General features: G+C 39.5%; 2 protein-coding genes across 7 annotated transcripts; both read right to left on the bottom strand.

Moving 5' to 3' along the window:
- Positions 1–1,126: 1,126 nt before the first annotated feature.
- On the bottom strand, positions 1,127–10,186 carry fbxo22 (F-box protein 22). The gene is made up of 7 exons (XM_042485997.1): positions 10,010–10,186; positions 9,608–9,740; positions 8,320–8,407; positions 6,825–6,923; positions 4,240–4,392; positions 3,550–3,715; positions 1,127–3,191 (listed from the first exon to the last, which is right to left on the bottom strand). The coding sequence occupies exons 1-7, from the start codon at positions 10,138–10,140 to the stop codon at positions 2,798–2,800; spliced, it is 1,164 nt and encodes a 387-aa protein (XP_042341931.1). The 5' UTR covers positions 10,141–10,186; the 3' UTR covers positions 1,127–2,797.
- A 2,020-nt stretch (positions 10,187–12,206) lies between these two features.
- On the bottom strand, positions 12,207–25,975 carry LOC121960605 (tropomyosin alpha-1 chain-like). 6 transcript variants are annotated; one of them, XM_042510666.1, is made up of 10 exons: positions 25,651–25,972; positions 25,032–25,157; positions 21,294–21,427; positions 19,290–19,407; positions 19,017–19,087; positions 18,799–18,874; positions 18,621–18,683; positions 17,881–17,950; positions 17,137–17,215; positions 16,512–16,597 (listed from the first exon to the last, which is right to left on the bottom strand). In XM_042510666.1, exons 1-10 carry the CDS (start codon positions 25,762–25,764, stop codon positions 16,594–16,596), a joined length of 855 nt encoding a protein of 284 aa, XP_042366600.1. In that variant the 5' UTR covers positions 25,765–25,972; the 3' UTR covers positions 16,512–16,593. The 6 variants fall into 6 exon arrangements, with proteins under 6 accessions (XP_042366527.1, XP_042366679.1, XP_042366364.1 ...); XM_042510593.1 differs by lacking the exons at positions 16,512–16,597; positions 17,137–17,215 and adding an exon at positions 12,207–12,900 and having other exon boundaries at positions 25,651–25,973; XM_042510430.1 differs by lacking the exon at positions 17,137–17,215 and having other exon boundaries at positions 12,909–16,597; positions 25,651–25,975.
- Between the last annotated feature and the right edge of the window lie 244 nt (positions 25,976–26,219).

Genomic DNA, 26,219 nt, shown 5'->3' with positions numbered 1-26,219 from the left:
TTGGACGAGCACCACCACCACCACCACCACCACCGCCGCTGCTGCTGCTTCCGCTGCTCCCACTTGCGCTGCTTAGATTTCAGTGCAAAACCAAAGAGAGGCTGAAGCTCAAATGCAAGAAGCATCGTCAATCGGCAAGATCATATTAGCATCTGATTCTGGTCAAATTACGAGCCTTTAAGTGCGATCTCCTCCTGGCATGGAGCGTTGAGGGGGGCTCCAGATCCAGGTCCCGCTCCTCAGCCGAGGGTTTCCCCGGCGAGCGCAGCGGGGAACCCTGCGAGAGGAGCTGTCCAGGTGCTGAAGCGAGCCCGACGAAACCTCGGCTCTCTACAGACCCCCTCGTCCACACAGCAGCGGCCGGGCCAATTTCATCCAAACGCCATCAAAACATTGACGTTTTCGTGCCGGAGACTGACAGTAGCCAATGAATCGTGTGACATTTGCATCGCTCCGGTCACGACATAGCAGTCTAAAAATGTTGGGGTGGACGTGTGTGTGTGTGTGTGTGTGTGTGTGTGTGTGTGTGTGTGTGTGTGTGTGTGTGTGTGAGAGAGAGAGAGAGAGAGAGAGCGAGAGAGAGAGAGAGCGAGAGAAAGAGAGAGAGAGAGAAAGAAAGAGCCTGCGAGTAGATTTTCTCAGTTCCCGATTGAGGCCAATTTGAGAGCGGATTATCGCCACAGATGATTTTATTAGCTTTACGCCTGGTAGGTCGTCCCTCTCCGTGTCATGAGCGGGTTTTTTACGGTTTCCCAAAATAAAGATACTATGGGAATATAAATTACCGTTACAGCAATTGGCTTAACCGTTTGTCATTCATCGGGATTAGCCAGTCGATGGTTAAAGCGCACATCAATCAATCTCAAGCGTCTCTTCCTTTATTCAAACACGCCTGGACGTGGGCTGCTGGAGATGTTATAGGCTGAGGCTCACATTTCAGGGTGTGCGTAAATAAGGAATTGTGGTTTGAATTAACAGTAGTAGGCCTGTAGTTACAACCGAGGAAGGATGCGTAACGCCCAGTGTGGCCAGGGACCGGCTCTGAAGATACTGTTGTAACTGTGGAGTTTAAGAAATAAATGAATAAATGGGGTGGGTTGGAGGGCTGGGGGGATAAGGACATATCTATTTATTGAATTAAATTTATTGAGGGAATGAATAGAGCAGATATGATTTGGCACATGTAGAAAACTGCAAAAACAAACACCTTTGATCAGTAAGCCATAAACACTAACACAAAATGCATTTCATTGCCTCTTCAAAAGCTATAAGGGCAGGTGTGTGTATTATGATACAAAATGAGGAATCATTTTTGCTAAAAAGTTAAATATTGGATTTTTTCTAGAAATCACCCATTATTGCAGCAATCACTGCTGCAGCTTTTATAGATAAATGGAAGCTCAACATAGATTATCCCAGGGATAACGCTTTTTCTGTAGACCAACCTGGAAGGTGATGTCACCCTGGTTCCCTTACTGAAAAACCTATGAGATATTTCCATTTGATTCTTGATCATTGCAGAAAATAAGTGGTAAAGACACATTTCCTATACTTACAGCAAATGAAGACCACTTTCAGGATTTTTGAAGCCAAAGCAAAAAGACATTACTGGGCTAAAACGAACAAGGCTACACTGTGGCCGTGCTGCCACTGCTACACGGCTGTAAAGCCGTACTCAGCACTGCTCGGCGTGATTGCGCCCTGTAGTCAAACTTAGCCACTTGTTAGCAACCGTCTTTTTTAAGACACATTAAAGCTTCAAAGTTCATGAGTGGGTATTTACTGATATATTTTATGTAGTAGAAAAAAATTTAAAAGTCTTGTAAGCTTGTGTTAATGTTGCCTTAAGTTTAAAATGTAGAAGAACCAGGACTAAAATGACATAAAATTGAGACTTTTTTTCTGCTCAATGTTACTTACACAGCCAACAGGGGAGCCATTCTGCCCCGCTCTCTTTTCTGTTTTAGGATGTTTTTTTTCTGTAAAGCTGCAGGAGGAGGAGATGACGTAAAAATTAAGCCCAACTATTTGCATTTGGACGAAGGTAGTGAGAGATATGACCAGACCTGCCGACAAAATAATAGGCACTGTAAGATTCTGCCTGATTCCTCTGTGCCCAACTGAATCATGGTGGACAGATATCTTACCAAAGAGTATTAAATTGTAGGCTAACATTTCTGCTTTCCATCGGTAAAACAAAGTGAAAAAACCATAAGTGTAAAACCTATGTAACAAGGAAGAGCATTTAAATCAAGATTTTCTTGATTGTGTGAAAGAGGGGCCACACTCCTCTTACTTACACGAATAAAAAGTGCCTGCGCTGAATCAACTATTACAATAGCTTTCTGGATACACAAGTGTATATTTTTACTCACCTGTAAAGGAAAAACTCCACAAGGTTGACGTGAGAGGGTGAGATATGCCTTAAATGTGTGCGAAATTTGGAAAAAAAAATATATACAGGTATATTTTACAAGCGTATTCTGTCACATTTGAATACTAAAAGAGGTTTATCTTTTTATATCTGAACTTAGTGAAACACACTAGTTATAATACGAAGCTGTGTTTACACACACAGTCTCCGAGGGACACAATTTCCCAAATGATGCCATTACACTGATGGCCAAAGAGATCATTTTCCTGCTTCATGAGCAGAAATGATGACAGCAATATCCGGAGTCGTAATGTGAGTAACACTATGTACAAAATGTTTGTTGTTCCCAAATGCTGTTGCAAACAGGGGTATGATGGGTCGTCTTTTTCTTCAGTTTGTCCATTGTCACTGTGGGTCAGTCAGTCAGCCTAAATGAACCAGGGTCATGACTGTAGTGTACTCGTGCTGCAGACCGTCTGTGTCAGTGTCGCACAGCGTGTAGTCGTCTTTAACGATTCGGTCGCAGCCAATCTCACCGTTACCGAACAGGCCGAAGAGCGGAGTGTTGGGGAACACCTTGTGGAAGGCGTCTGCCTCTACATTGGCCTGGTTGTTGTAGTAGTTCTGGCCTCTCCCCACGCAGGCAAACATGAAACCGAGGGTGTTTCGCTCAGGAATTTTGGCTGCCTTTAGCCGCCGGATTGTGGCTTCAGCCGCCTTTGGGTTGCTGATGTCTTGATCCAAGAGCACAGATGCTCCCTGCACCTTAGGGCCACTCAGGGTCAGGCCCACCACACCATATGCACCCTGGCTACAGCTACAGAGTGAGAAATGATGGGAGAGGGACACTGTGAATATTGCAAAGAGAAGGCAGTGGAAGACGCCGCTGCTAATTTAACTCTGCAAGTGTTAAAGTGGTCATTTTGAGCTACAAATACAATTAAATTCTGTTGACAGTTCCATAAGTGGTATTAAGTGACAGAGAAACACATAATCTAAAATGAGGGGAGATTATCCAGCACATATGGAAAGCTCTTCAGTCAAACTATGTTTGAGGAGGCCTCACAGTGTTTGAACAGGTAATCATTTGCAATTGTTATTTTTGTATCAAAGCATTATTCTTTCCCGAAAAGGTAAGAAATAACCAGGAATTGTTGCGAAGGACATTAACTCACCAGTATCTGCGAGGAGAGAAGACACTTTCTACCAGCCCTCCAGCAATAAGAGCTTTGCTCTTGGCCAGTGGATCCAGTATTTGGCTGAGGAACCGCGCTCCTCCAGACTTATATGCCTCATAGACAAACATCAGTACCACACGCAGCTCTGGGTTGTCAATTAGACCTGTGCAGAAAGTACAACAAACAAAAATGCAATGCAAAAACAATATCTGGAAGGTTTTACAAGTTTCTCATTTCTCTTTTTTTGGATTAGTGAATCAGGGTTCCTAGATCTTAAGGAGTGATTTAAGACTTTAAAACTTTTCTGATGAACTGAAATTTAGGAACAATTTTACAGACGCCAATACTGACAGTAAAAGAACATGTACTGACATCAATTACTTAATGTTGGGGGGAATTTTATTTTATTTTTCAAATATTCATTGGAAAACAAAACATCAGTTTTTGGTGATGCTAACGCAAGACACATTCTGTAAAAAAAAACTGTAGTTAAACATTATTTTAAGCTTTTGCCATGCCATGTCAGAAAAAACAATCCTACCTTAAATGTCTAAGCATTTTTAAGACTTTCGAAAGATTGACTGAAGACTTTTTAATGCTAATTTAGGCCTCATTTTCGATGCCTTTTAAGAGTTCTTAAAGCTCTGCGGAAAGCCTGTTGGATCGTTGTAACGAGCCTACACTCACCTGCTTCTTTCAGGGCTGCTGGGGAGATGGACTTCTTGCAAAAATGAAAGGGCTTGACGTGTACACCTTCGATGCTGGGGAGCATGATTGCAAAGCCAGCCTCCCCCTCCTGGTACTCCTGAGGAAGGCTGGAGCAAGAGCCGCTGGGAGTCACTGCACAGAGGAGCAGACATAATATTGAGTTATATGCAGTTACTTACACACATCATTTGTCACTGAGGCCAGTGAGTCTGAGGAATCATTCCAGCAATTTATTTCACCGGGGAGTTCCTCCTCTGTGGCTGACATTGTATCGATCACTGAAATCAACCCCTATAGCTAAATTATATTACTTAGAGACAACATGCCGAATCTTGTCAGAACTACTAAGTATGCAGATTAAAAACTAAACACTCGAAATACTGAAATCAGGTTAACTGTTTAAGGTAACCACACGTTTCCAGAGTTTACATTAACTGTTTTGACAACTAGTTGAGTTATCGCTGCAGGGAGGATGTGACCTTTGTTTGGTTTGTTTTTTTTATACTTACTTTTTTTTTAATTTATTACACTTGAAGCAATCGCTATTGGTTATTGCTTCTAGTGTTAGTTACAACCACAGAAAGCAGACAAAATGTCTGAGGCATCACTCTAGTTTCCAGACAGTACTGTTGCTTTACTGTTGCTGCCATCTTGGAACCAGAACATTTTAATTTGACCGAAGCAGATCAAACCAGACGTGACAGGAGGACCAAGGCAACTACTGCTGCTTAAAGTGATACTTTCCATGAAGAAGAATGTTTTACATGTCAAACAGGAAAGCATAGGTGTAAATGATAAAATGGATAATGAAGACTTTCATTTAACTATAGTTTTAGTGTCCTGGTACTGTGAGTGTTGTCTTACTGTCGTACTGTCATGGCTTACAGGGGCGCTTAAGGATCCACTGTTTTCCTACTTATTGGAACGTGTCTACACAGTTCTTTTACGGCGTTAATATCTTCTGAAGAGCCGTGATTCTTGTTAACTTTTATCATATTACTATGTTTGACTTTGATGTCATATTTTTCGTTTTGTTTTTTTTAGTCTGGCTTTGGCATTTACTTGGGAAGCGGCATCCAGTGGCCATGGCAGAAACTGCAGCTCAAGGCACAATCATGTCAGCCTCGCTAATAAACCACAGTTGACTGACGCTGGGTTAGATACAATTTTTCAAAACTCAGGACAGCATTCTTATTTTTTTAATTCTTTAACTATATTTTTATTTTGCTAAATTATCTATGACCTATATAGATACACCTAAAATACCAAACAAAACTACAGGCAAGATGGTGAATATAATTGTATAGGTTGCTGAAATTGAAATTAAAACTGAAAAGAAAAAAAAACTCAGGTTAGCAATGCTACAGAAAAACTTCCGCAAGAGGAACAGGTCACTGGTGAAACCTCACCAACACTAACTGGAAAACACCTAATTTGATCTTTGCTTATGATACAAAACTACAATCTCAGTAACCTCAGTAAGAGCAGCAAAAGCATCAGAAACATCAGCCAGGTATGACTGCACTACCTTCAACACACGGCACTGAAGGCATTTCTAAATGTGCTCAGCTGAGAGAATTTAGGAGACGGATGAGCTACTGTGCAGATGAGAAAACATTTTGTGCTGTCAAATTTATAGGATCATGAGAGAGGCCTAAAAACCGTACACCTTATAGATGTTATCGTTACATTTTTGCTGAGCTGGCGTGCAACTGAATTTGTGCATTACAGAAACTTTTTACTGTATCCAAAATGAGCATATACACCGCATTAGTATCTCATTCATCAAACTCCTCCACTGTTTCAGTTTATGAAATTCATATAAAGCTCTGCAGATGTACTTTTCTGAGGTGTATCACAAGTCATCATTTTAAAACTGCGCAGCCCCACTACCGACATGCAGAAATAATTAGATGTGCCCGCAGCTATATGGCAGACTTATCACAAGTAATCTAAGGACTCAACCTTATCCACCTTACATAAAGGTTTCATTCAATTGAATTTGATGTACGTGGTGACCTTGTGGTGACCCACAGCTGCAATATCACAAAATGAGTGTTATCACAAACAGCTGAGGCTGCCATTAAAGCTGATAGACGACGGGAGCCTGATAAGCCATCATCTTGAGGAAAGAGAACATGGCTGATGGAGAGTCACATCTCCGCAGGGTTGTGATTATATGGAGAAATGGGGAGCACAGCACCAGGGAGACTAGGCAATCTATCAGAGGCAGAGGCAGGGAAGTGCCAGCCACCACTGGTGCTTTCCAACGAGGCAGCAGCGGTGGGGATTAATGCGTACGCCTCTATGCTGAGGTGAACTGTTCCTCTTTGATACACCCGAGACACCTGGTTAGCTTTCATATTTTTCTACCTTAGTACTTGAACATGCTAAGGCCCCATATTTGTACCTGCATACATTTGAAGCTCATTTAATTTTAGTATTGAATTAAATGATTCCCTGTATGCGGCTATCCATGCTTTCATCACAGGGTGAGGTGCGGATTTGACCTACGTCTCAATGAATAAGGAAATGTAAGAGAGTCAGAGAAGAGGAACACTTACAGACTATGCCTGGTGTAGAGACACCCATGATGTCACAGCCTTTTGGGAAGAGCAGGTTCAGTTCTTCAACTATGTCTGAACTGTGGCGACTCCTTTTCGCTTTAGGGTGGTTAAAAAAAAAAAACATGTTAACAAAAGCAGAAATGGGATACACAGAAGACAATAGAACAACAGAAAGCCAAGCAGCCCTACAGAACAAAAGCAAGACGAAACTAGGTTAGAGTTAGGATCAAATTAGCACAAGAGGACAAATAATGCAAAATGCCAACATAGAGTAATACAAACAATCATACCAAAAAGGAAATAAAATAAATAAAACATAAATATGACAGGTGATTTTTTTTAAATGATGACATCACATCAAAGCAGGTCTATTAACATGGGTTTTAAGAAGTGATTTAAAAGAAGTCACTGGTTCTGTAAGCCTTATCTCCTCAGGCAGGTCAGTCCAAAGCCAAGAGGCTCTTATGGCATAATTAGTGTGGAGGATATATTAAACTGCAGGTGGCCAAAGCAACTAAAACAAAAACAAAGACTTATGAAAATGACTAACATCTTCAACACATCTTTTCTTGTTTTTAAGTAAACTTCAATGACATAAGTGCCATGATCCTCTCTAAAGGGGAATTTGTGTTAAAAGTGCAGGTGATCAGTCATAACAATAACTGCAGAATCATTTTAATGTGTCACAACGACACATGCTTCTAAAGCTGCAGTGACAAACAGGAACAATCGCCACAAGATGAAACTGACCAACAAGGTACAGATCATGAGCATGACCTAAGTTCTCAGTTCTGCTTTTGGGTTGTCTAACGGAATTCAGCATTGATCTTGATTTTGAATGTGAGTGTCTGCGATAAACTGAAGGTTAAAGAGTTTCCCTTGTGTGGAATGAGAAAATTCTCCTGCTTCTTAGGCTCAATAAACTCTTAAAAACCATCGTGGATCAGATGAAAGTGCATCATCACAAAGCTTAAAACAGCTGTTTTTCGTGACAGCCATGCTACAAACATATGATTTTTTTCTAGAATGACTTACTGCCATAGATTAAACTACCCAACAATAAATAAAGTGATTAAAATTAGCACAGCTTACCAAGCCTTCCATCTACGGCAGTATGATGCAACATAGACATTAATGCAGCAGCTTATTGATCCCAAGCATCATATATAATAGTAAAACACTGTCAGGGAACACTTTATTGCAAAATGAGTACTATAACTCTCATACTTTCAGTAAAAGTTGCCAATAATACAAACTTTTAATACAGTAAGGCTTTGGATGCAGGACTTTTACTTCTGGTGGATTATTTTCACAGTGTGGTATTAATACTTTTTCTAAAGTAAAGGAACTGAATACTGCTTCCAACACTACTTTCCACTATCACAATTTGAACAATTATGTTTGAGAAAGATGGGCACTGAGTGGGCATACTGTCTCTAACAAACACAATATAACAGTGTCTAAAAGCACTGAGGACCAATATCATACCAACCTTTATTCTGTCTGTAGCAATAAGCTTGTCCATTGAATGCCTCACAATCCACTAACGCTAGAACTGTTTTGGGCAGGAGGAACACTTTCTAAAAAAAAAATCAGAGGAAAAGAACATGGGTTAGAGATTCTGCTAATTGCAATCTGGCCACAATACATTACCCAACAATAAACCACACCTTACTCGTCATTTTATTTAAAAATGCATAATAATTTTTTTTTTTTTTTTTTATCAACTCCTGAACACATTTTCAGGTTTTTACTGTTGAGCTAGAAGAAGGATCATTTCTGGATTAGCAAGTGGGGGGACAGGTTAGACTTGTTATTTGTTTTGTCTTTAAGTCATAACCAAAAACCACCCAGGCACTCTTTTGCAAAACAGTGTGCCTTGGTATTTTTTGGTTAAGACTTACTGACAAAACCAATAAAAAGTCTAACCCCTTCCTCCTTTTTGTTGATTTTTGTCCTTGGATCCAAAGAACGCCTATTTATGAGACCTACATATGTGAAGTAGCACTCCTCAGACGACATACTTTATAGTAGGGGTCAACAGATTAATGGCCTGGCCGATTATTGGGGCTGATATTTGGCATTTTGCTGATTATCTGTACCAGTATTTAATTTTAATGAATACCAATAAAATGCATTTATTAAAAGGTGCAAAGTAAGTGTCAGCATGGGAGGAACTTTTACTTTGTTTACCTAAGGGAGATTTTTTTCTTTAATTTTCACTTGACTTTATAAACACAAAACAAAATACATTAGCTAACAATATACCACACCTTATTAGTCATTTTATTCATAAATGCATGATAATACATTTTTTTAGTCATCTCCTGAACTCATTTTCAGTTTTTACCGTTGAGCTACAAGGGAGATCATTTCTAGATGAGCAAGTGTGGTAAGCATATGACCAAAAGAGGAGGAAGTGGATTGACTTAAAAAAAAAATAATAACAAGGCACACTTTTGCAAAATAGTGTGCCTTGGTATTTTTCGGTTATAACATACTGCAAAAAATTAAGAAAATAAAAATAAAAAGTCTAACCTCTCCCTGCTTTTTTGGTGATTTTTGTGTCCAAAGAGCACCTGTTTTTGAAACTTTTATATTATAAAGTAGCACTCCTCAGCCAAAGTAAATAAGTTAAGCAGATTTTTAAAACAAATACTATCGTCAGGCTATTTAGAATACAAATTTTAGTCAATATTTTCCACATCAACTCTGACCGACACATTCGCCAGGTGACGTTTCAGGTCTTTTAATGTCTTAAACAGTCTCCCGTGCTTTACCTCCACTTCGTCAGCCAGGATGCTGCTGAGGACATGGGCGTCTGTGCTGGACGGTCCACGGGCTGACACCCAGGTGAGCTGCTGCTGAGTCCTCAGCACTCTGCGCGCACAGTTTCTCCACAGTCTGCACACACTGATGACAAACACAAACAAACACTCGGCTTCACCAGCTAGCTCCGCAGAAACTTGTCAACAGAGTTAGCTATTAGCTTCTGTCAGAGAAACAGGGCCGGGTAGCTGAACGCAATTACACACTTTGAGTAAAACAACTCCTAAAATACTCTGGCTGCCATATTAGCTTTCTAACTGTCCAAAATGTTTTTAAGAAGTAGTTTCACTTCCAATCGACAGCCTTAGTGTTAGCTAAGTTAGCTGTTTAGCATAAACATGTTTCTACTATACCTTGCGATCCGGAGAAGCGACTTGGTTGGTACGAACGTCAGAATTCGCTCAACCACTTCTGCAACATTGCTGAGTATGTATGCAGCCTTGCTGTCTTGTATAGAAACGGTAAAATCTTGATTTTCACCCATATTTTGCTCTCAAGTCGTGTCGAGTCTTCCAGCACGGCTGCCCAGCTGTGAACTTTCACCTCTGCTGTTCTTCCGCTGCTGCCGTTGTGACACAGCGCCCCCCTGCGGCGAGGATGAACCACTGCAGTTTCTAGTTTACCCCTGCTGTAGTTTCTTGTTCATTGTTTTGGCTGGTAGTAATGTAAGAAAGAACATATCTCTGTCACACGCTATGTCTATTTCTGCTGATCGATATTTTAGGAATTATAGGAGAACTGTGTTTGTATATTATGGAAACTGTGTAATCAGGGTCAAAGGGTTCAGATGACTTCCCCTCAAGGCCCGTGCAAAGGTCTATGCTGCACTGGCCATGTTGGAGTCTGATCAAGGACACGATTTGGAAGATTTTTTCCCCCTGTCAGTGATATCTAATGGCTGGCCAGGGTGTAAGAATTAAATATATACCTGGGTTAAAGTAAAAACCGGGTAGGTAAATCATCAGATATCTTTTTTTTTTTTTTTGGAATTAAACAGGTGAAAGTACAGAATGGATAATATGGGATTCACGGTCAGACAATGATTTATGTTCATTAAGAATTATTTGTATAAAACTCAAAGTCTAGTGTCTGCTATGAATTTGTTGGAAATGTGATTGAATCATTCAGTGGTGAACAATTTTATGTTAAGGTTCATTTCTATTAATAGGATGACCATTTTGTTTCTTCACCATGTTCAGTTATACCATCAAGATTAACTGTTTGTTGTTATGTTTATCTGTGGTATTGTCAGTGTGAAATGTAAAATGCTCAAACATTTACCTCTTTAGCACTTTTAAAGTTCTTTAAAAAAAATAAATGATTTCAGAGAGGAATCCCTATTGGTTTAACAGGTTACAAATCATGTCCACACTGAGACCATAACCTGTGATAAGAGGTCATAAGTAGACATTGTTTCATGTTAAAGCATCACAAGCACAAAAAGGCTGGGAACAACTGCCTAATGATACATTAGAGTCAGGTTTCACCGCACTGGTGGTGATCTGCATAAAAATAAGTTTATAGTTCAAGTTGTCCACAGCACCATGGTATAGCTCTTATTTAAAATACAAGTGACAATACCACTGTGAAAGTTTAGTGCTTTATTTTGCATTGCCTAAATAAATGATTAGCTTTTGACATCGTTCATTCACCCCTATTTTGTCTTTACAGATTAAAAGTAGAATTACTGTCTTGGGGTTGTATGCCTCCGTGAATCACTCATGTTGCAGTTACTGTTTACATCCTTGTCGATCCAGACTCTTATGTAGCCATGACAGAGGTCCTAATACGGATGTTGCTGCAAACTAACTTCTAACTTCTTAAAAAAGGATGCTGACATACACTTTTAATCCAGCAGCACAGTTCTTTTTATTTCTTGATATTGTAGGATTCCATGTTTTTTTATAATCCATTTTAAAGTGAGATTCTCTCATAAGCCTCTAGGGTTTTTCTGTATCTAACCTGCACAATCTGCCTCTGTTTTAATGTTGTTGTTCTGTTTTGTTTTTACTGCGCAAATAAAAGAGAAAAAGAAAAAGAATCTATAACAATCAGTTCAGTTTCAGTTTCATCAACTAGCATCCAAATGTCTCCCCTTCTGTTCCTGAGTTATGATGTTGAAAAATGCTCAGGAAAGTATTATATAACATCATTTCACAGTGAAGTTGATCTTTGACCTTTTAGAAATAAAATTTCACCACTTCAATATTTTATCCTGTTAGACATTAATAAAATGTTTTCAAAATTAGCACATGAATTCTAGAGTTATGGCCAAATACATGTTTTTTGAGGTCACAGTGACCACCTTTGACCACCAAAATCTAATTAGTTCATCCTCGAGTCCTGGTGGACATTTGCAAAACATTTTAGAAATTCCCTCAAGGCATTCTTGTAATATCATATTCAGGAGCATTGGATGAGGGACAGACAGACATTCATGCATACGAACAGACAACCCAAAAACATCATGCCTCTAGCCACAACTGTTGACGGCATAGAGATATAAAGATACCAAAGAAATATTTGCAATGAAGCCAGACTAGAAATAAATTGTACTAGATCCAACCGTTTATTCATGATCTTTACATTTCCGAGATAAAATGGGAGAGACAAAATCAAACAAAACGGTTTCTCTACATGAACAGAAAGGTGAGTACAGCGTGCACACGTTTTTACTTTGCTGATTCAAACAGTACATTTAAGCGAATGTGCTAAACTGCAAGTGTACAACATTACTGACACTGAATAAATGTTTACCATACAGAAGAAACAAAGACACACAAGCAACTTTACAAATGTACACATAATAAAAGTCCCTTTAATATAACCATGTCTAAACTTATGGCTTTGCTGACGAAGATTATGTGCTGTACGTTTCCCCCAAAGAAAGTGCAAATTGTCCCAACATGTACATGTAAACTTATTTAAGATGTGCAGTGAATTTTAACTGACCTCTGATTACAGTGTGTAACAAAAACAGTGTAGTTTAACTGTAGCTCGCCGAAGCCACGTGTGCTACCTTGGAGAGCTCATTTCTTCATGATGACAAGGTCAGAGGACTCGTACAAACATAAGGCCCAATGTTATCTGCAGCAGCCGTATATGGGAGCCAGCCATATTCAGAGCAGATGAGTCAAGGCAGGGAGAGGAGCAGAGCTGGGTCAAATGTTAACCATCTCCATTAGAGTCTGATCCAGCATCTGCTTTAAGCTCAGGCCCTCTTCTTTAGCTTGTGTGAGTTTATCTGTTAATACAGTATTGCATCGGTTAAAAATCATAACAGCTCAAAGATGCACAGAATATAAAACAGACAAAGCTCTAGCCCAGGAAAACAGTGTTAGACGTGTGCTGGATGTTGTTAAAAACCATATGAGTGTGAGAAAACTCACCGTAATATATTCGATAACAGCAGTTTGCATTCTTTAAGTATGCACATATCTACTACTCTGATAGTGTGAGCCAACTCACTGTAAATATTAAACTCAAGCTATAGACAGGGCTGTAGTCAAGACTGTGTGAGCCGGTTTTAGGACAAAGGAATTGTGCTTTGCCAGGTCTGCGGTTTGGAAATGGTTCTAAACATTGCTCATGTCTGAGAGTATCAAGTCGAAGCATCCTCTTCAAGCAGTGTCAGGTCATTCAAGAAAAGAACTGTGAGCACCGATTTAACTCCAAACTAGAGATCTCTATGGAAACTCTCCCCATTAATATTTCACAGGTTATTTCCCTCCACAACTACCCCTGATGATGTTTGTCCGATCACAACTCTGTTATCAAACAGGCACATTTTCATTTACGACTACAACCTATCCTATCTCTAACAACTAGCCAGCTCGTATAAATAAATATGGCGTGTGAATTCCCTCAAAATGTCCCAGTAGTCTGCTCTGCATCCTTGTGGCTTCACACCAAAATATACTCCTTCACCCTGTGTTTCTATTTCAACTGAAGTGAAGGTTTGTTCAGCGTGTTCATACTCACTGCGAGATCAGGGGCAGTCTATCAAGAAAATTACATCTATTATTTATTTTTTAAAAAAGGTGAAAACATTGGCGTGTCCTGACTGAAATGCTACAGATAGAAAAACTCCAACAAGCAACAAGAGAGCAAATCAAATCTGCATGAGCACTGAAATAAAGGGCAGTTTGGTTTCAGACTCCCATCTTATAACCTACAGCTTAAGGCAACTTAGATTTAAGACTTTTTAAGACATTTTTAATTCCACTGCTAATTAAATTTAAAACTAATTTTGCAATAACCAACACTGAGAGAAAAAAACATGAACAAATTACTCAGGGTTAGGGACAATTTCAGCCAAAGGTTAATGCAACATAAAGCACGACTTCTTTTGGTAAAGTTAAAAGGTCAAACTTGGCGTGGTTCTTCTTCTATCCTGATCTGTGTGACATTAATGTGAGAGGCGAGTAAATTATTTAAAAAACAGATATTACCATTTTTTGGTTTTTTTGGGGGGAGGATTTTCAATGATTCATAGTATCCTTCTCCTATGTCTTAGCATTTTTAACACTCTTTAAAGATTGATTTAAGACATTTTTATGCCAATTGAGGACTTTTTTTTTTTTTTTTTAGATGGATTTATTTAATGCCTTTAAGACTTTTTAAGGATTCATACTCGTCCTTTTTTAAGACTCATTAGCAATTATAACATCACAGAGAGGGATTCGAGGATTTTCAACGCATTCTCTGGACCCCTTGCAGCACACTCAGCCTTCTCCAGCTGTTGGTCAGAGGTGACCTCACAGCCTTCATCCCATGAGCAACAGCAGCATGCCGATTTCAACTGAAGTGCTACAGCCCTGTCCATATCTGAGTAAACACACCAGCTTTTCATATAGCGAGGCTGTCCGACCTCCCGTCTGAAACTGCAGTTGGAGCATGCATAATGTGAAAATCTTACATTGTATTCCCATTTTGTTGAAACCATTACTTGGTTTAAGCTTTGTGTCATAGACACTGTTGTCTATACTTTTTCTATATCACAGCATTAGACAATATGCCTGGACATTTGAGATTCAGAAGAATGGAAGCGTACGAGAGCCCTTTCCAGCTTAGGCCTCGTTTAAGGCTACTCTCAGTTCATTGGTCAGAAGGCGGTTTTTCTCAAGCTGCTTGTATAGATGGTCTTGACAGTCAGAAAGCAGGTAAAGAGAAAAGGGAAAGAGACAGAAGGCAGGTTAGTACAAAAGACAAAAAGAGTTAGTGCTGCTTTAAAGTGAATCACAGAAGCGTCAACTTTGTACTCAAGCTGTTGAACTGCTGATCTCATGGACGCCAAACTAAAGCAATAACTTACTCCATTTTTCTTTCATTTACATTTCCAAAAGGTCTTACAAGTGGTCATCAACCTGCTTTCCTGGTTACCATGGCAACATCGCCTACTAATTATTCTTTTGGTTGCTTTTGAGCTTGCGGTAGCCTTTACTGAAATCACTGTTCTGTTCCCCTGATATGAAGGACAGCCTGAAGATAAGACTATACGTAAATGACCAATTCATAATCCGGACTCAGAGACAACGACTTTCTGCGTAGCGACTGAGGTTACGCTAATCATTCTGGAAACTGCAAAGCTAAAATTAATTTCAAAGGAGGTATAGCCAAAATTAAAATGGAGCTTCCGTTCTTTAATGAAGCAGTGTGAGAGATTTCGTGGCATCTAGTGGAGAGAACTGCAGATTGCAACCAGCTGAAACTTCTCCCATGAGCCCAGCGTCAACTCCTGGTTAGAATTCCTTTGGTGTTGATTGTTCAGGAGGTTTTTACTACTTTTTCACATTAAAAAACTGTGTTTTCTCTGATGCAGTTTGACATGGCAGACAGGCTGTTAGCCCAGCACCTAATAATGTGTGTTCACCTTTCTTTGATAATTTAAGATTAGGATGTTCAGGAGGGTTGTGAGCCTCTTCCTTTACGAAATAAATGGACCCGTAAACACACTGAGTCAAGCAGTTTCACCGTTTTAAAAATCAAGTGTTTTTTCAACACTCATCATGGAAAGGCTACTAACTACGGTGGCTGACATGAAAATGCAAACTGCCCTATCTAGAGCCGTTGTTTGCTTTGTTCAATTTTGGGCTACGGTAGAAACATAGTGGCCCTATGTAGATATAAACAGCTCATTCCAAGGTAAATAAAGCAATAATATTCCTATCTCTAGGTGATTATACACAAAAAACAAACGCATTTTATAGTCCATTGCTGCCAATATATCCATCCAAATCCTACACATTGAATCTTTCAGGGAGGATGAGCCACTAAAGATCACCGTTAAGAGGTTTGAGTCAGTGTCTCTGGTGACGCAGTTCATCATTTTAGCTACCAAAGTGTGCTCAAGCTATTAGCTTGTGAAACTTTCAATTACAAAACATAAAGCAGCTGCACAAATGGCCGAATAAACTGTCTATCAAAGCGGGTAACCTATCACAACAGCTGCTTATTTTACCATATTCTTCTAATTTGAAAGGACAACAGAGGACACCTGTTGTATTTCCCGTGATCACTAGACGGTTAAAAAATAAGAGAATTAACACCCTAATACTGCCATTATAACAAATCTGTCCTCTCAACAGAAAAAGGAACAGTGAATGGGAGGGGAGCCTTAAGAGTTTATTCAAAAGCTACTCAACAAAACAAATTAAAAAGACATAAGACAAAAAAAAAAGATAGGACAAATGGAAATGAAGAAACATTGCAGGAGAAAGGGGGAAGGGCTGGCATAGATGGAAGAATGTTTATTTTAAACAAAGCAATACGGCTCAAAAGTCTGTATGAGAGATGAACAAATGGATGGCGGCAGCGACAGCCCAGTGTGCAGAAGTGACGGGGCAGTAAGGAAATACAGAGACAGAAAGTCGGGCTGCGCTGCACAGGAGAGAGATGATGACGTTCAACCAGCTTCTGAGGTGAGGGGTGTAAAAATTTAGCTGTGAAAAAAAAGGAGACAACAAAAGTGTTGGAGATATAAAAAGGAGGAATGGAAGATAAATGTCACACACAACAAAGAAGGAAAAAAGGATACAGAAATGAGAAAAAAAAGCTAGAGAAAGTGAATCTTAAGAACAAAGTGGCAGTCTATCGGGAGGGTGAGAGAACAATGTTACTATGAAGTGTGGTTAGTAGGCAACGAAAAGAAACCTAGCCTAAGAAGCAAGTCAAAATATATCCAAAACACCTTAAGTTCTCACAGACAGACAGACAGACAGACAGACACACACAGACACACAGACAGACACACAGACACACACACAGACACACACACACACACACACACACACACACACACACAAGGTTAGACCAGCAGGAAAGGAGAATTTGTTGTTGAAGTCAGCCCGTCTACAATTTGGCCAAATACAAATCACTGCACTCAAACATGCCACAAGAGGGAGCTATTGTACATTGGTAACAGTGGTTAGTGGGGTTGAGCTCTAAGGCACAACACAAAAACAAGCATATGGTGAATTACATGGAGGTCATGTCGTTGAGGGCGTGGTCCAGCTCCTCGCTGATGGCCTTGTACTTCAGTTTCTGGGCATACAGCTCATCTATTGTGTGGTAATAATTGTGAGGTGGCAGTGAAGGATTTGAAAGTCAAACGCAAAGACAACAGAAAAACAATAGTGTCAGAGAACAGCAGCCAAAAAAGGGGAAAACACAAATAGAGAAACTGAAAGAAGCAGGACAGAAATAGGAAGTGCACATGAACAGCTGCTGATGTTGTGTCAGATTCCTGAGGAGTCACTGAGAAACGGCATCACATGTTCCATGACCCTGAGAGGACTGCTAGGGACGAGCTGGCCTTGAACAGTCACTACACCAGAATGCCAAACAGCATTGTGGTGAGAAATGTTGCCAACATGAATAATATCACGCCGGCTTCTGTGGATCACTGCTTTGTTTTTTCCCCCCCAATAGACGACTGACAGTGAAGATATTTGTCCTGAGGTCTATTTAACACTCTGTTGCCCTGATAAATAACCTCACATGGCACCAGTGTTTACAAAAGAGGCACTCTTTCTTTTACGAGCATCCCCTTAAGAAATTAGAGAAAACTGGTGTTTATTGTATTATACTGTAAGAAGACTTTACAAGGAAAGCTGAAAACTGCCTGACAAAGATTTCTTTATGTTTATGTAGACACCCCTACATTTCTTAAGAACTTTATCTAATGCCAAAAAAAAAAAAAAAATCAAGTGGAAACGATTCATACCTTCCAAGTCATCAATGGTCTTCTCAAGCTTGGCGACTGATCTCTCAGCGAACTCAGCACGAGTCTCAGCCTGAGTGGAGGAACACAGTCAAACATTAACAAGTCACATTATGCATTTACATTAACAATTCACATTAAGAGCTTTACATTACTAGGCACAGCCCTACAAGCATAAAAGACGCTTCACTGCTGTAAAAAGAAAACATAATATCACTTCTAATATTTTAAATCATCAGTGTCAAGCTCTGCAAAACTGCAGAATACCTACATTAAAAAGTGCAGGATGATATATATATATATTTATGTATTTATTTATTAATTTGTTCAGAAGTCTCACTAGTATATTTATATTTAGATAGGAACGTAGCTATTTGTAAATATGTAGTTTGATCAAATGAATGTACATGAGTATATGAGTATATTTATATTTTGTACATTTAAAGATATATTATTGTATATCAGATGTATTGAAACAGGTAGTATATGTATACATCAGTACATATATGACATGATTAGGATAACTTAATTATTGAGTAAAGGGGCAGGATTAAATAAGTTTACACTTACTCCTACTCATTTTCACATTTAAATTGAGGCACTTTGTGGATGGAATTTAATATGTTTATCTTCATTTTTTTCCTTTTGTTATTCATATGCTTTGAATGGCTGCTTTTGTTGTATTTTCATGTTAAAAATAAAGACATCAATCAATCAGTTTTGCAGACTGAAGTTTAACTCACCTCCTTCAACTTGTCTGTAAGAACCTTGATCTCCTCCTCGTACTTGTCCTCCTTCTGTGAGTACTGTGGTTGTATACAAAGGCCAGAGTGAGACACATATACACGAGAGTTTTGAACACATTTCAAAGGTTTATACTGTGGATTATTTGTAGTGTATCGTCCTGGGCAGCCACCTTACCTTCTCTGCCTGAGCCTCCAGAGACTTCAGGTTGTTCTGTACGGTTTTCAGCTCCTCCTCAAGCTCAGAGCATTTGCTATCGATTTATGGTCCCATTGAACAAGCGGGAAGATGCCACAGATAAACAAAGAAAAAATACAAACTGTTTGTCTGCAATATATCTTTAAAAGTTTGGACTTAGAGGAACAGATGTAGAGGAAGGGGAAGGAAGTGGTTACCTCTCAGACAGCTCAGCGCGCTCCTCTGTACGTTCCAAGTCACTCTCAATGATCACCAGCTTACGGGCCACCTGAATTCACAACACAGACTTTAGTTAAACGATCAGCAGTCGGACGGAATTTCATTTCTTCTACAACCGTTACTTTTATTGATGGCTCATGGCAATAATATGTAGCTGACTGAAAGTGTCCATTGTTGTCAGCTGTTACATTTAGCTAAAAGAATGTGGAAAATGCAGAGCCCAAAGTTCAGTGAACAGCTGAGAAACATGCCTCCTCGTATTTGCGGTCAGCCTCCTCTGCAATGTGTTTGGCCTCCTTCAGCTGGATCTCCTGCAGCTCCATCTTCTCCTCGTCCTTCATTGCCCTGTTCTCAATGACCTTCATGCCTCTGAGGGGAAGAAAAGAGTATGGCAAAAATAGTAAGGCACAACAGCGGGCCAAAATGTTTTGAGAAATCCCTGATAATAACAATAATAATACAATTATGACCGACAAAGATAAGAAACTCCATTTTAAGTGGCTTAAAATAAAGTTTTCACAAAGCACATGGTTCCTACTGACGCCACACATTGGTTAGAAAGTGGTCTGAGTTTTAAGACTGCATACACTTTAACATACATTCACACATCTGGACAATCTGTCTGGATACTTAACAGACACAGCAGCGTGCCATTTTGTAAATCAAAGTTTCATCCTGATACATTATTATATGGATTCTTCGTACAACAATGTGATATTTGCTGATATTACAAAAGTTTGCCATGATACAATTTCAATTCAATTTATTCAGGGGCCTGGGGTCAATATTACATGATTTTCTTGGCTGGCATCATCTGCCACGTTATAATGTTTAGGAAGGAAGGACACTGTGACCAAAGATGTACCACGAGAATTAACAAATGAAGGCGTATCTTTAAGATGACTTTATGTTTCAATGTTTTTACTATTATATTATCATTACACCCCAAGTGGACTACACTATGTACATGATGACTATGTGTAGGCAGTCATGTTTGAATAAACACCAAATACTGCATGACACACACCCATAGCGAGGAGTTTGACTGTATTATTCCTGCTGCAAGAGCTTGCAGTTGTCGTAAATCTTTAAGTTACTATCAGAATGCTACAGCTCTGCTTTCCAGTATTGGTCGGGATGAGTTTAACTGCAGAAATGTGGATATCTAAAATTATGCAAACATGTTATTATGCAAAACATCATCTAAGAAAACTAATTTTCTATCCTCGTTGCTATTCAGTGCCACACCTCTGAGCATTAGTGCAATATGACTTCTAGCCACCAGTGGCAGCACTGACTGCAATGTTAGGGGTGGTACTCCAACAGCATGAATCAGGTGCAAATTGTGATTTTTTCTTTTTTTTAAGCAAACAGTAGTTTAGCAGAATCTAACATGTCAGAGCTAGAGTAATAAATCTTGCTTTCTTATTTGTTTTAAAGGCATTTAGAGGCAGCATGATCACTCTGCTCCAAAAGTTTGAAAGGGCATGTGAACTGATGCAGTGGAGTGACTGAGGACTGGATGTCAAAATCCTGTCCTAACCCCTCACTCTTCAATGAACAGTGCTATACAAATGTCTTAGGCCACCTTAAACTATGTTATTTTAGTAAGGTTACAATGATCGCACATATTTATTTCTCAGTAGTCTCTTTACTAAAATACACTCAGAACATACAGGAAATATGTATTCAGTATTTAAAATGCAAATATTCCACAATAAAACAGCTTCATCAGGCTAAAGTTGCAAGTATTTAGTGCAACCTCCCTTTCCACTTAGCATGTCATGAACTCTCTTGAGCAGATAATATGAGATTTACAATAATAATCTTCCGGTGTATTTAAAACATAACGTTTTTCTATGGTTTATGATTCCATGTGCCAAACTAAATATCAACTGCAGTCTGAAGAGGCCATTTTGTTCCACCGTTTTTGGTGGTTTAATGCACTGTATATGTTCTCTGTATTTTTTTTTTTTGAATAAAGATACTGAGAAATAAATATGTATATACCCCCATTAGAACTTTACAAAAACAACAAATCTATGGTAGCCTAAGACTTTTGCACAGTACTGTATATTTCACACAAACACTGTGAGATGATGGAGAACAAAAAACCTGACAAAATGCGAGGTTCTGTATATGAAGACTACAACCGTGACTTTCCTGTATAACACCAAGCATTGACAGAGGGGCTGGCTCATGAGCAGACTGTGTTGACCAAGACACGTCTGTTTTCCAGGTGCAAAGGTACCCACCTCTCGCTCTCATCAGCAGCCTTCTCGGCCTCCTCCAGCTTGGTCAGTGCCGTGGCCAGACGCTCCTGAGCACGGTCCAACTCCTCCTCAACCAGCTGGATACGTCTGTTCAGGGAAGCTACATCACCCTCAGCCTAGGGAGAACACAACACCACAATCATACAGTCAAATCAAGTTCATTTGGATAGGCCAAAATCACGTTTGAACTGGCTCACAACACCATCCCATACTCTCCAAGGAGGGGCCTGGGCTGGGTCAGAGACAAGCCCCAAGGGAGAGATGCAGGCTCTGGTGTCCATTTTTTATATACAGACTGAGAGAGGGTGGCATTGTTCCTCTTTTAACACACATTTTAATCTTAATACATGTTAGCAGTGCCTGTAAAAACAATTTTAGACCAATTTATCAACCCTTATTTACAGTCGAGCCTGAAATATCCTATCACTTTGTTACAGTATCTTGACCCAAGAATAAATTGACCGCAAAACATGGTTACAATTTTGTATTTTGAAGAGAGAAAAAGCAGCTTCCCTGTGCTCCTACTAGCTAGTAGCTGCGGGAGTTTTTGGTGTCAGGAGCTGAGGTGCTGCAGCAACATTAGCCTCATGATACTTGTTAACAGAGCTGTTTGTTTATTCGGGGCGAGTCCGGGTGGTGTCCTTTCATCAACACAGCGTTTACTCGCATCCCACAGTGGGCTAATCTCAAGCGTGCATGCATTTGAGCATAAACCGTCGCTGTCTGGGCCTAGCAGCCACGCTTTTTGACCAGATTTACGCCTAATGCCGTCGACAGCCTGGGGACTAATTGCCTTAAATAATTAGCAGGGCGGCTTACTGCTTCCCTCGCGCTCCGCTCCTGGTTCAGGTCCCGCTGTAGTAACGCTGCCCGGTCCTCCGCCGCATCGGCCTGGTCCTGCAGCGACTTGATTTTCTTTTTCACAGCTTCCAGAGAGCTCCCACCGGCCATTTTTTGCTCGTTTTTTTGTGTCTCAGCTAAGCTACTTTTCCCTCGGGTCGGTGTCGGCTGTCTGCTTCAGCGCAGACACACACGCACACACACACACACACACACTTGGAGATGCGGCGCGTTTGATCCCTGCCCCCACCGCCTTTAATCAACCGCTGATGAGGATTGGGACGTGCCATCCATCCCGGAAGTACTTGATTTTACACGCAAGTAATAAAATGTATCATATGAATAAAAACAATGTATCAGTTGTGTTTATTTCCAGTTTTTTTTTCCTTTTCAAAGTAGGTATTATCATTTTTTTTATTCTTTCTATCTGTTAGGTTGTGTAAACTCATGACGGGTTTTGAGGGCATCCCCTCCTGGTAAATTGAGCTGACCCTATCAAAATTACAGCCCCAAACATTTCTGATTCAGCTAGTGAGCCAAGTTTCTACCCTCCTCATGTAATGTTGTCAAGATTTCTTGACTTGGATGAAAAATGTGCATTTTGATTTAACCCTTTTGAAACGTTAGTTTTATTGTACTGCTTTCAGATGCCTTTCAAAGATAATTAGACCTTTAAACACCAGGCAAATTGGTTTGATTTCTTTCAAACACATGGGGGGGAAAGGCAATAAGCAACGTGACAACATGACTCACACAAATTCCACGAAATTAGTAGATTTTGGAATTCATTCAAAAAAAGATAGGGAAAAAATAATTTTACAGAACTATTATATTTTTATGATTTTAATTCAGTTGATTTCTTGTTTCATTTTATTTTTTTTTAAATTCATTTATTTATTTGCTAATTTTCAGGTGATTTTAATGTTCTTTTTACTAATTTCTTCTTAAGTTGCTCATTGCTTTTTGACCCATGTTTTTGAAAGAAATCAAACCAAATTTCACAGGTTTCAAAGGGTTAATAAATCTGTGACATTTGTTATAGAGACTGTTCATTATTCATGAGAGGAGATGGGTTGTGCGAAACTGGAGAGGCACTCCAATTTTTGTTTGTTTGTTCGAAGCACTGGGGAGGTAGACTGTAAATGGTCATATAATATATATATTTTTAAATATCCTCAGAACCCCCAAAACATGCAAGTGGGTTTTAAAAGCTTTTTTTCTTTACAAATCTCCAAAATCACACCATTTATCACAGCCATAAACTGTGAAATATGGTTATTCATGGTAAAGGGAGGGTCATGCAATTTCCCTCAGTCACCCAGGGAGGCTCGAGGCAGGGTCATGTTGTTAAAATAAAAAAGTCACACTGCTGCCACCCACCTATGCAGATAAATTAAGTACAGTCTGGTTGAGTTTTTCACATTCTATTCAATTTTAGACAGATTTGGAAATATATATTTTAAAGAATACTGGTCACGCTGAGAAATCAATCTCAAAGATTTTTTTTTTTGAAAGCAAACATTTCATATAAACAAATCTACACATAATCTAAACAAATCTAAATTTGCCAAATCATCCCCCTGTTGACAAGTAGTTTTTTCGGATAGATTTAGTCTAATGCAGTCTTTGAAACATGTAAATAATATATATGTATCTATCATATATCATTATAACCCCCCATTCATGAACCTGTCTACATGATTTTAAAATACTGTCTCTGTCTTGTTGTTTGTGTGTGTGTGCGTGCATGTGTTTTATTTCCTTATTTTTCAATTTTTGTCTGTCACTATTGTGTCATTGTATTATTTATTTGATAAAGTTTACTTTAAAAAATAATAAAGTCATGAGCTAAATTACAACTGTGTACACACAATTAATAGTCTTATTAATAAACACAACATAAATCTTCTTCTCTCTAATAGTAATAATAATTATGTTCCCCAACTGTTCTGTCCTGCCCTCTTTGAACCTCACCCACTTTGTTTTCCTGCTACAAATGCAATACATGTACATCGTGCTGCTAACACTGCTGTCTGCAGACACAAGACACTTTATCTACCATTATTAAATTCCAGTGCATTTGTTTGTATTTATCTATTTATGAATTGCAATTTAATTATGTTTCACTTGTATTTGGGATTCCAAGTTATTGAATAGAGGCGCTTCTGTACTTACTATTTGTCCATGGTGTACTTTGTACCTCTGTTTAACTGAATGTGTTTCATTTTGTATATGTACTCAAAATGTATATTAAGTCTAATTTTTAGGCTTCTTCTCTGATCTGTGGTATGCATCTGTTTTTGTACTTGTTTCCTTTTCTGTACGTTTCCCTGTCAAACACTCAAACAACAAAGTCCATATTGGGAAACAAAGTTTATGTTATGTCATCTTGTACTTAATTCATCAGTTACTATCAATCAAGTGTAACTGAGGCGTAATTGGTGTAACATTAAACTAATTCAATAAAGTGGTAACTATATCAGGATCAGACATAACTGCCAACTGAAACCAGAACAACCACAAATCTGTCGAGGATTGAACACACCAGAATATTCTTGTAAAATGCCCCAGTGAAACCCTACACTGGTCCTCAGATTCATCCAAATGGCTGTGGAATGCACTGGTAAGCCAGTGAGCAGTGACCTGACCATATACAGCACAAGAGCTAAATTTAACTATCCATATTTTCCTCTTATACTGCCCATTGGTCTCCTCTAATTGATTATTGCATAATTTAATCATCAGTGTTAATCTGTATGGGGGCTGGCAATCTTAATTTCCTGAGGGGACCCAAGAGGTGGTTCAAGGTCAAAACATTAAGTAATGTGTGACTCATTGGGGCTTCTCCACCAGACACTGGTACTGTCAGCCCAAACTCACATCTGTGGCTTTCTTCTCAGCCAGTTCCAGTTTCTCCTGGGCATCCTTCAAGGCTTCAGAGTACTTGTCCAACTCATCCTCAGTTGACTTCAGCTTCTTCTGCAGTGCGACCAGGTCATCCTCAAGCTTGATTACAGAGAAACGAGAGGAGATTTACGAACACATAGACAGCCAGTCATCATTACTCTCAGACTCAATCACACCAGGTATGTAACACCTCGCAGTACCAGTAAACAATCTCTAAGGCGAGAAAATAAGAAACGTTTGCTTTGCATAATAAACTCTATGTAATCCATCAAGAAATACAATCATTATAAGTTGTCAGAACATGCGTATTATTAGGCATTACGGCTAAATCATGAGGAATTCAACAATAATTGTAACATATTCCCCTTTTGTTGCCAACTTCGTGCAGCCCGATTATGATTTAAAATTAAAAAAAATAAAACAAGCACATTATTAAGACTTTCAAAAGTTAATATAATTACATGAAGACAAATGTTTTAGCTTTTCAGTCACCAGACAGGGGACATGCAGGGACCCCGTAGCGCCAGGCGCACCGTGCCACTAGGCACCGGTGCGTAAAAACACCAGAGCGCGTTTCACACTGGATGCCTACCTGTTTGCTCCTGTCCTCAGCTGCTTTCTTGTCTGACTCGGCCTGCTCAGCTCTATCCAAGGCGTTCTCCTTGTCGAGCTTGAGCATCTGCATCTTCTTCTTGATGGCATCCATGGCTGCTTAGTGTCGGCGGTGTCCGCGCAAAACCAAAAACAAAAGAAACTGAAAGAAACGATGGGAGCGTCTGAACCACACTGAACGCCAAGCTGGAGTGCGAGCTCGCCTGGATTGTAGTGAGTCAAATATGTAGTTTGGCTCGGCAGTTACTGGATACCCAATACTTTTTTGGAAACAACTGCAGCTGTTTGTCAACGTGGGATCTGTCTTTTTTCTGGATCTCTTCAGTGATTCGCCCTTTCATGACATTTGACTACTTCTATGACCAAACATGGGTTATAGACGTCAGGAGGGCACACCCCCCTCACAACAGGACTTCTCAGTCCACTCCTATTTCTAACACCATCCAAGTGACAGGCAGGAAGAGGAGTGTCAAGACCTCAAAGAAGTAGTAGCTCTTCTGAGGGGGTCTATTTGGGAGAGACATGTTGATATTTGTGACCTTATTATCA

The sequence above is a fragment of the Plectropomus leopardus genome, chromosome 1, assembly GCF_008729295.1.
Source record: "Plectropomus leopardus isolate mb chromosome 1, YSFRI_Pleo_2.0, whole genome shotgun sequence".
Lineage (NCBI taxonomy): Eukaryota > Metazoa > Chordata > Actinopteri > Perciformes > Serranidae > Plectropomus > Plectropomus leopardus.
This window is presented reverse-complemented; position numbering and strand designations above follow the sequence as displayed.

Coding starts and splice junctions, on each gene's coding strand:
- fbxo22 (XM_042485997.1), bottom strand. CDS start 10,140: ATGGGTGAAAATCAAGATTTTACCGTTTCTATACAAGACAGCAAGGCT. Junction 9,741..10,009: donor TCGCTTCTCCGGATCGCAAG/GTATAGTAGAAA, acceptor GTTTGTCATCAG/TGTGTGCAGACTGTGGAGAA. Junction 3,716..4,239: donor AGCAGCCCTGAAAGAAGCAG/GTGAGTGTAGGC, acceptor CTTTCTGCACAG/GTCTAATTGACAACCCAGAG.
- LOC121960605 (XM_042510430.1), bottom strand. CDS start 25,764: ATGGATGCCATCAAGAAGAAGATGCAGATGCTCAAGCTCGACAAGGAG. Junction 21,428..25,031: donor CTGAGAAGAAAGCCACAGAT/GTGAGTTTGGGC, acceptor TGTTCTCCCTAG/GCTGAGGGTGATGTAGCTTC. Junction 16,598..17,880: donor GACCATTGATGACTTGGAAG/GTATGAATCGTT, acceptor TTTTTTTCACAG/CTAAATTTTTACACCCCTCA.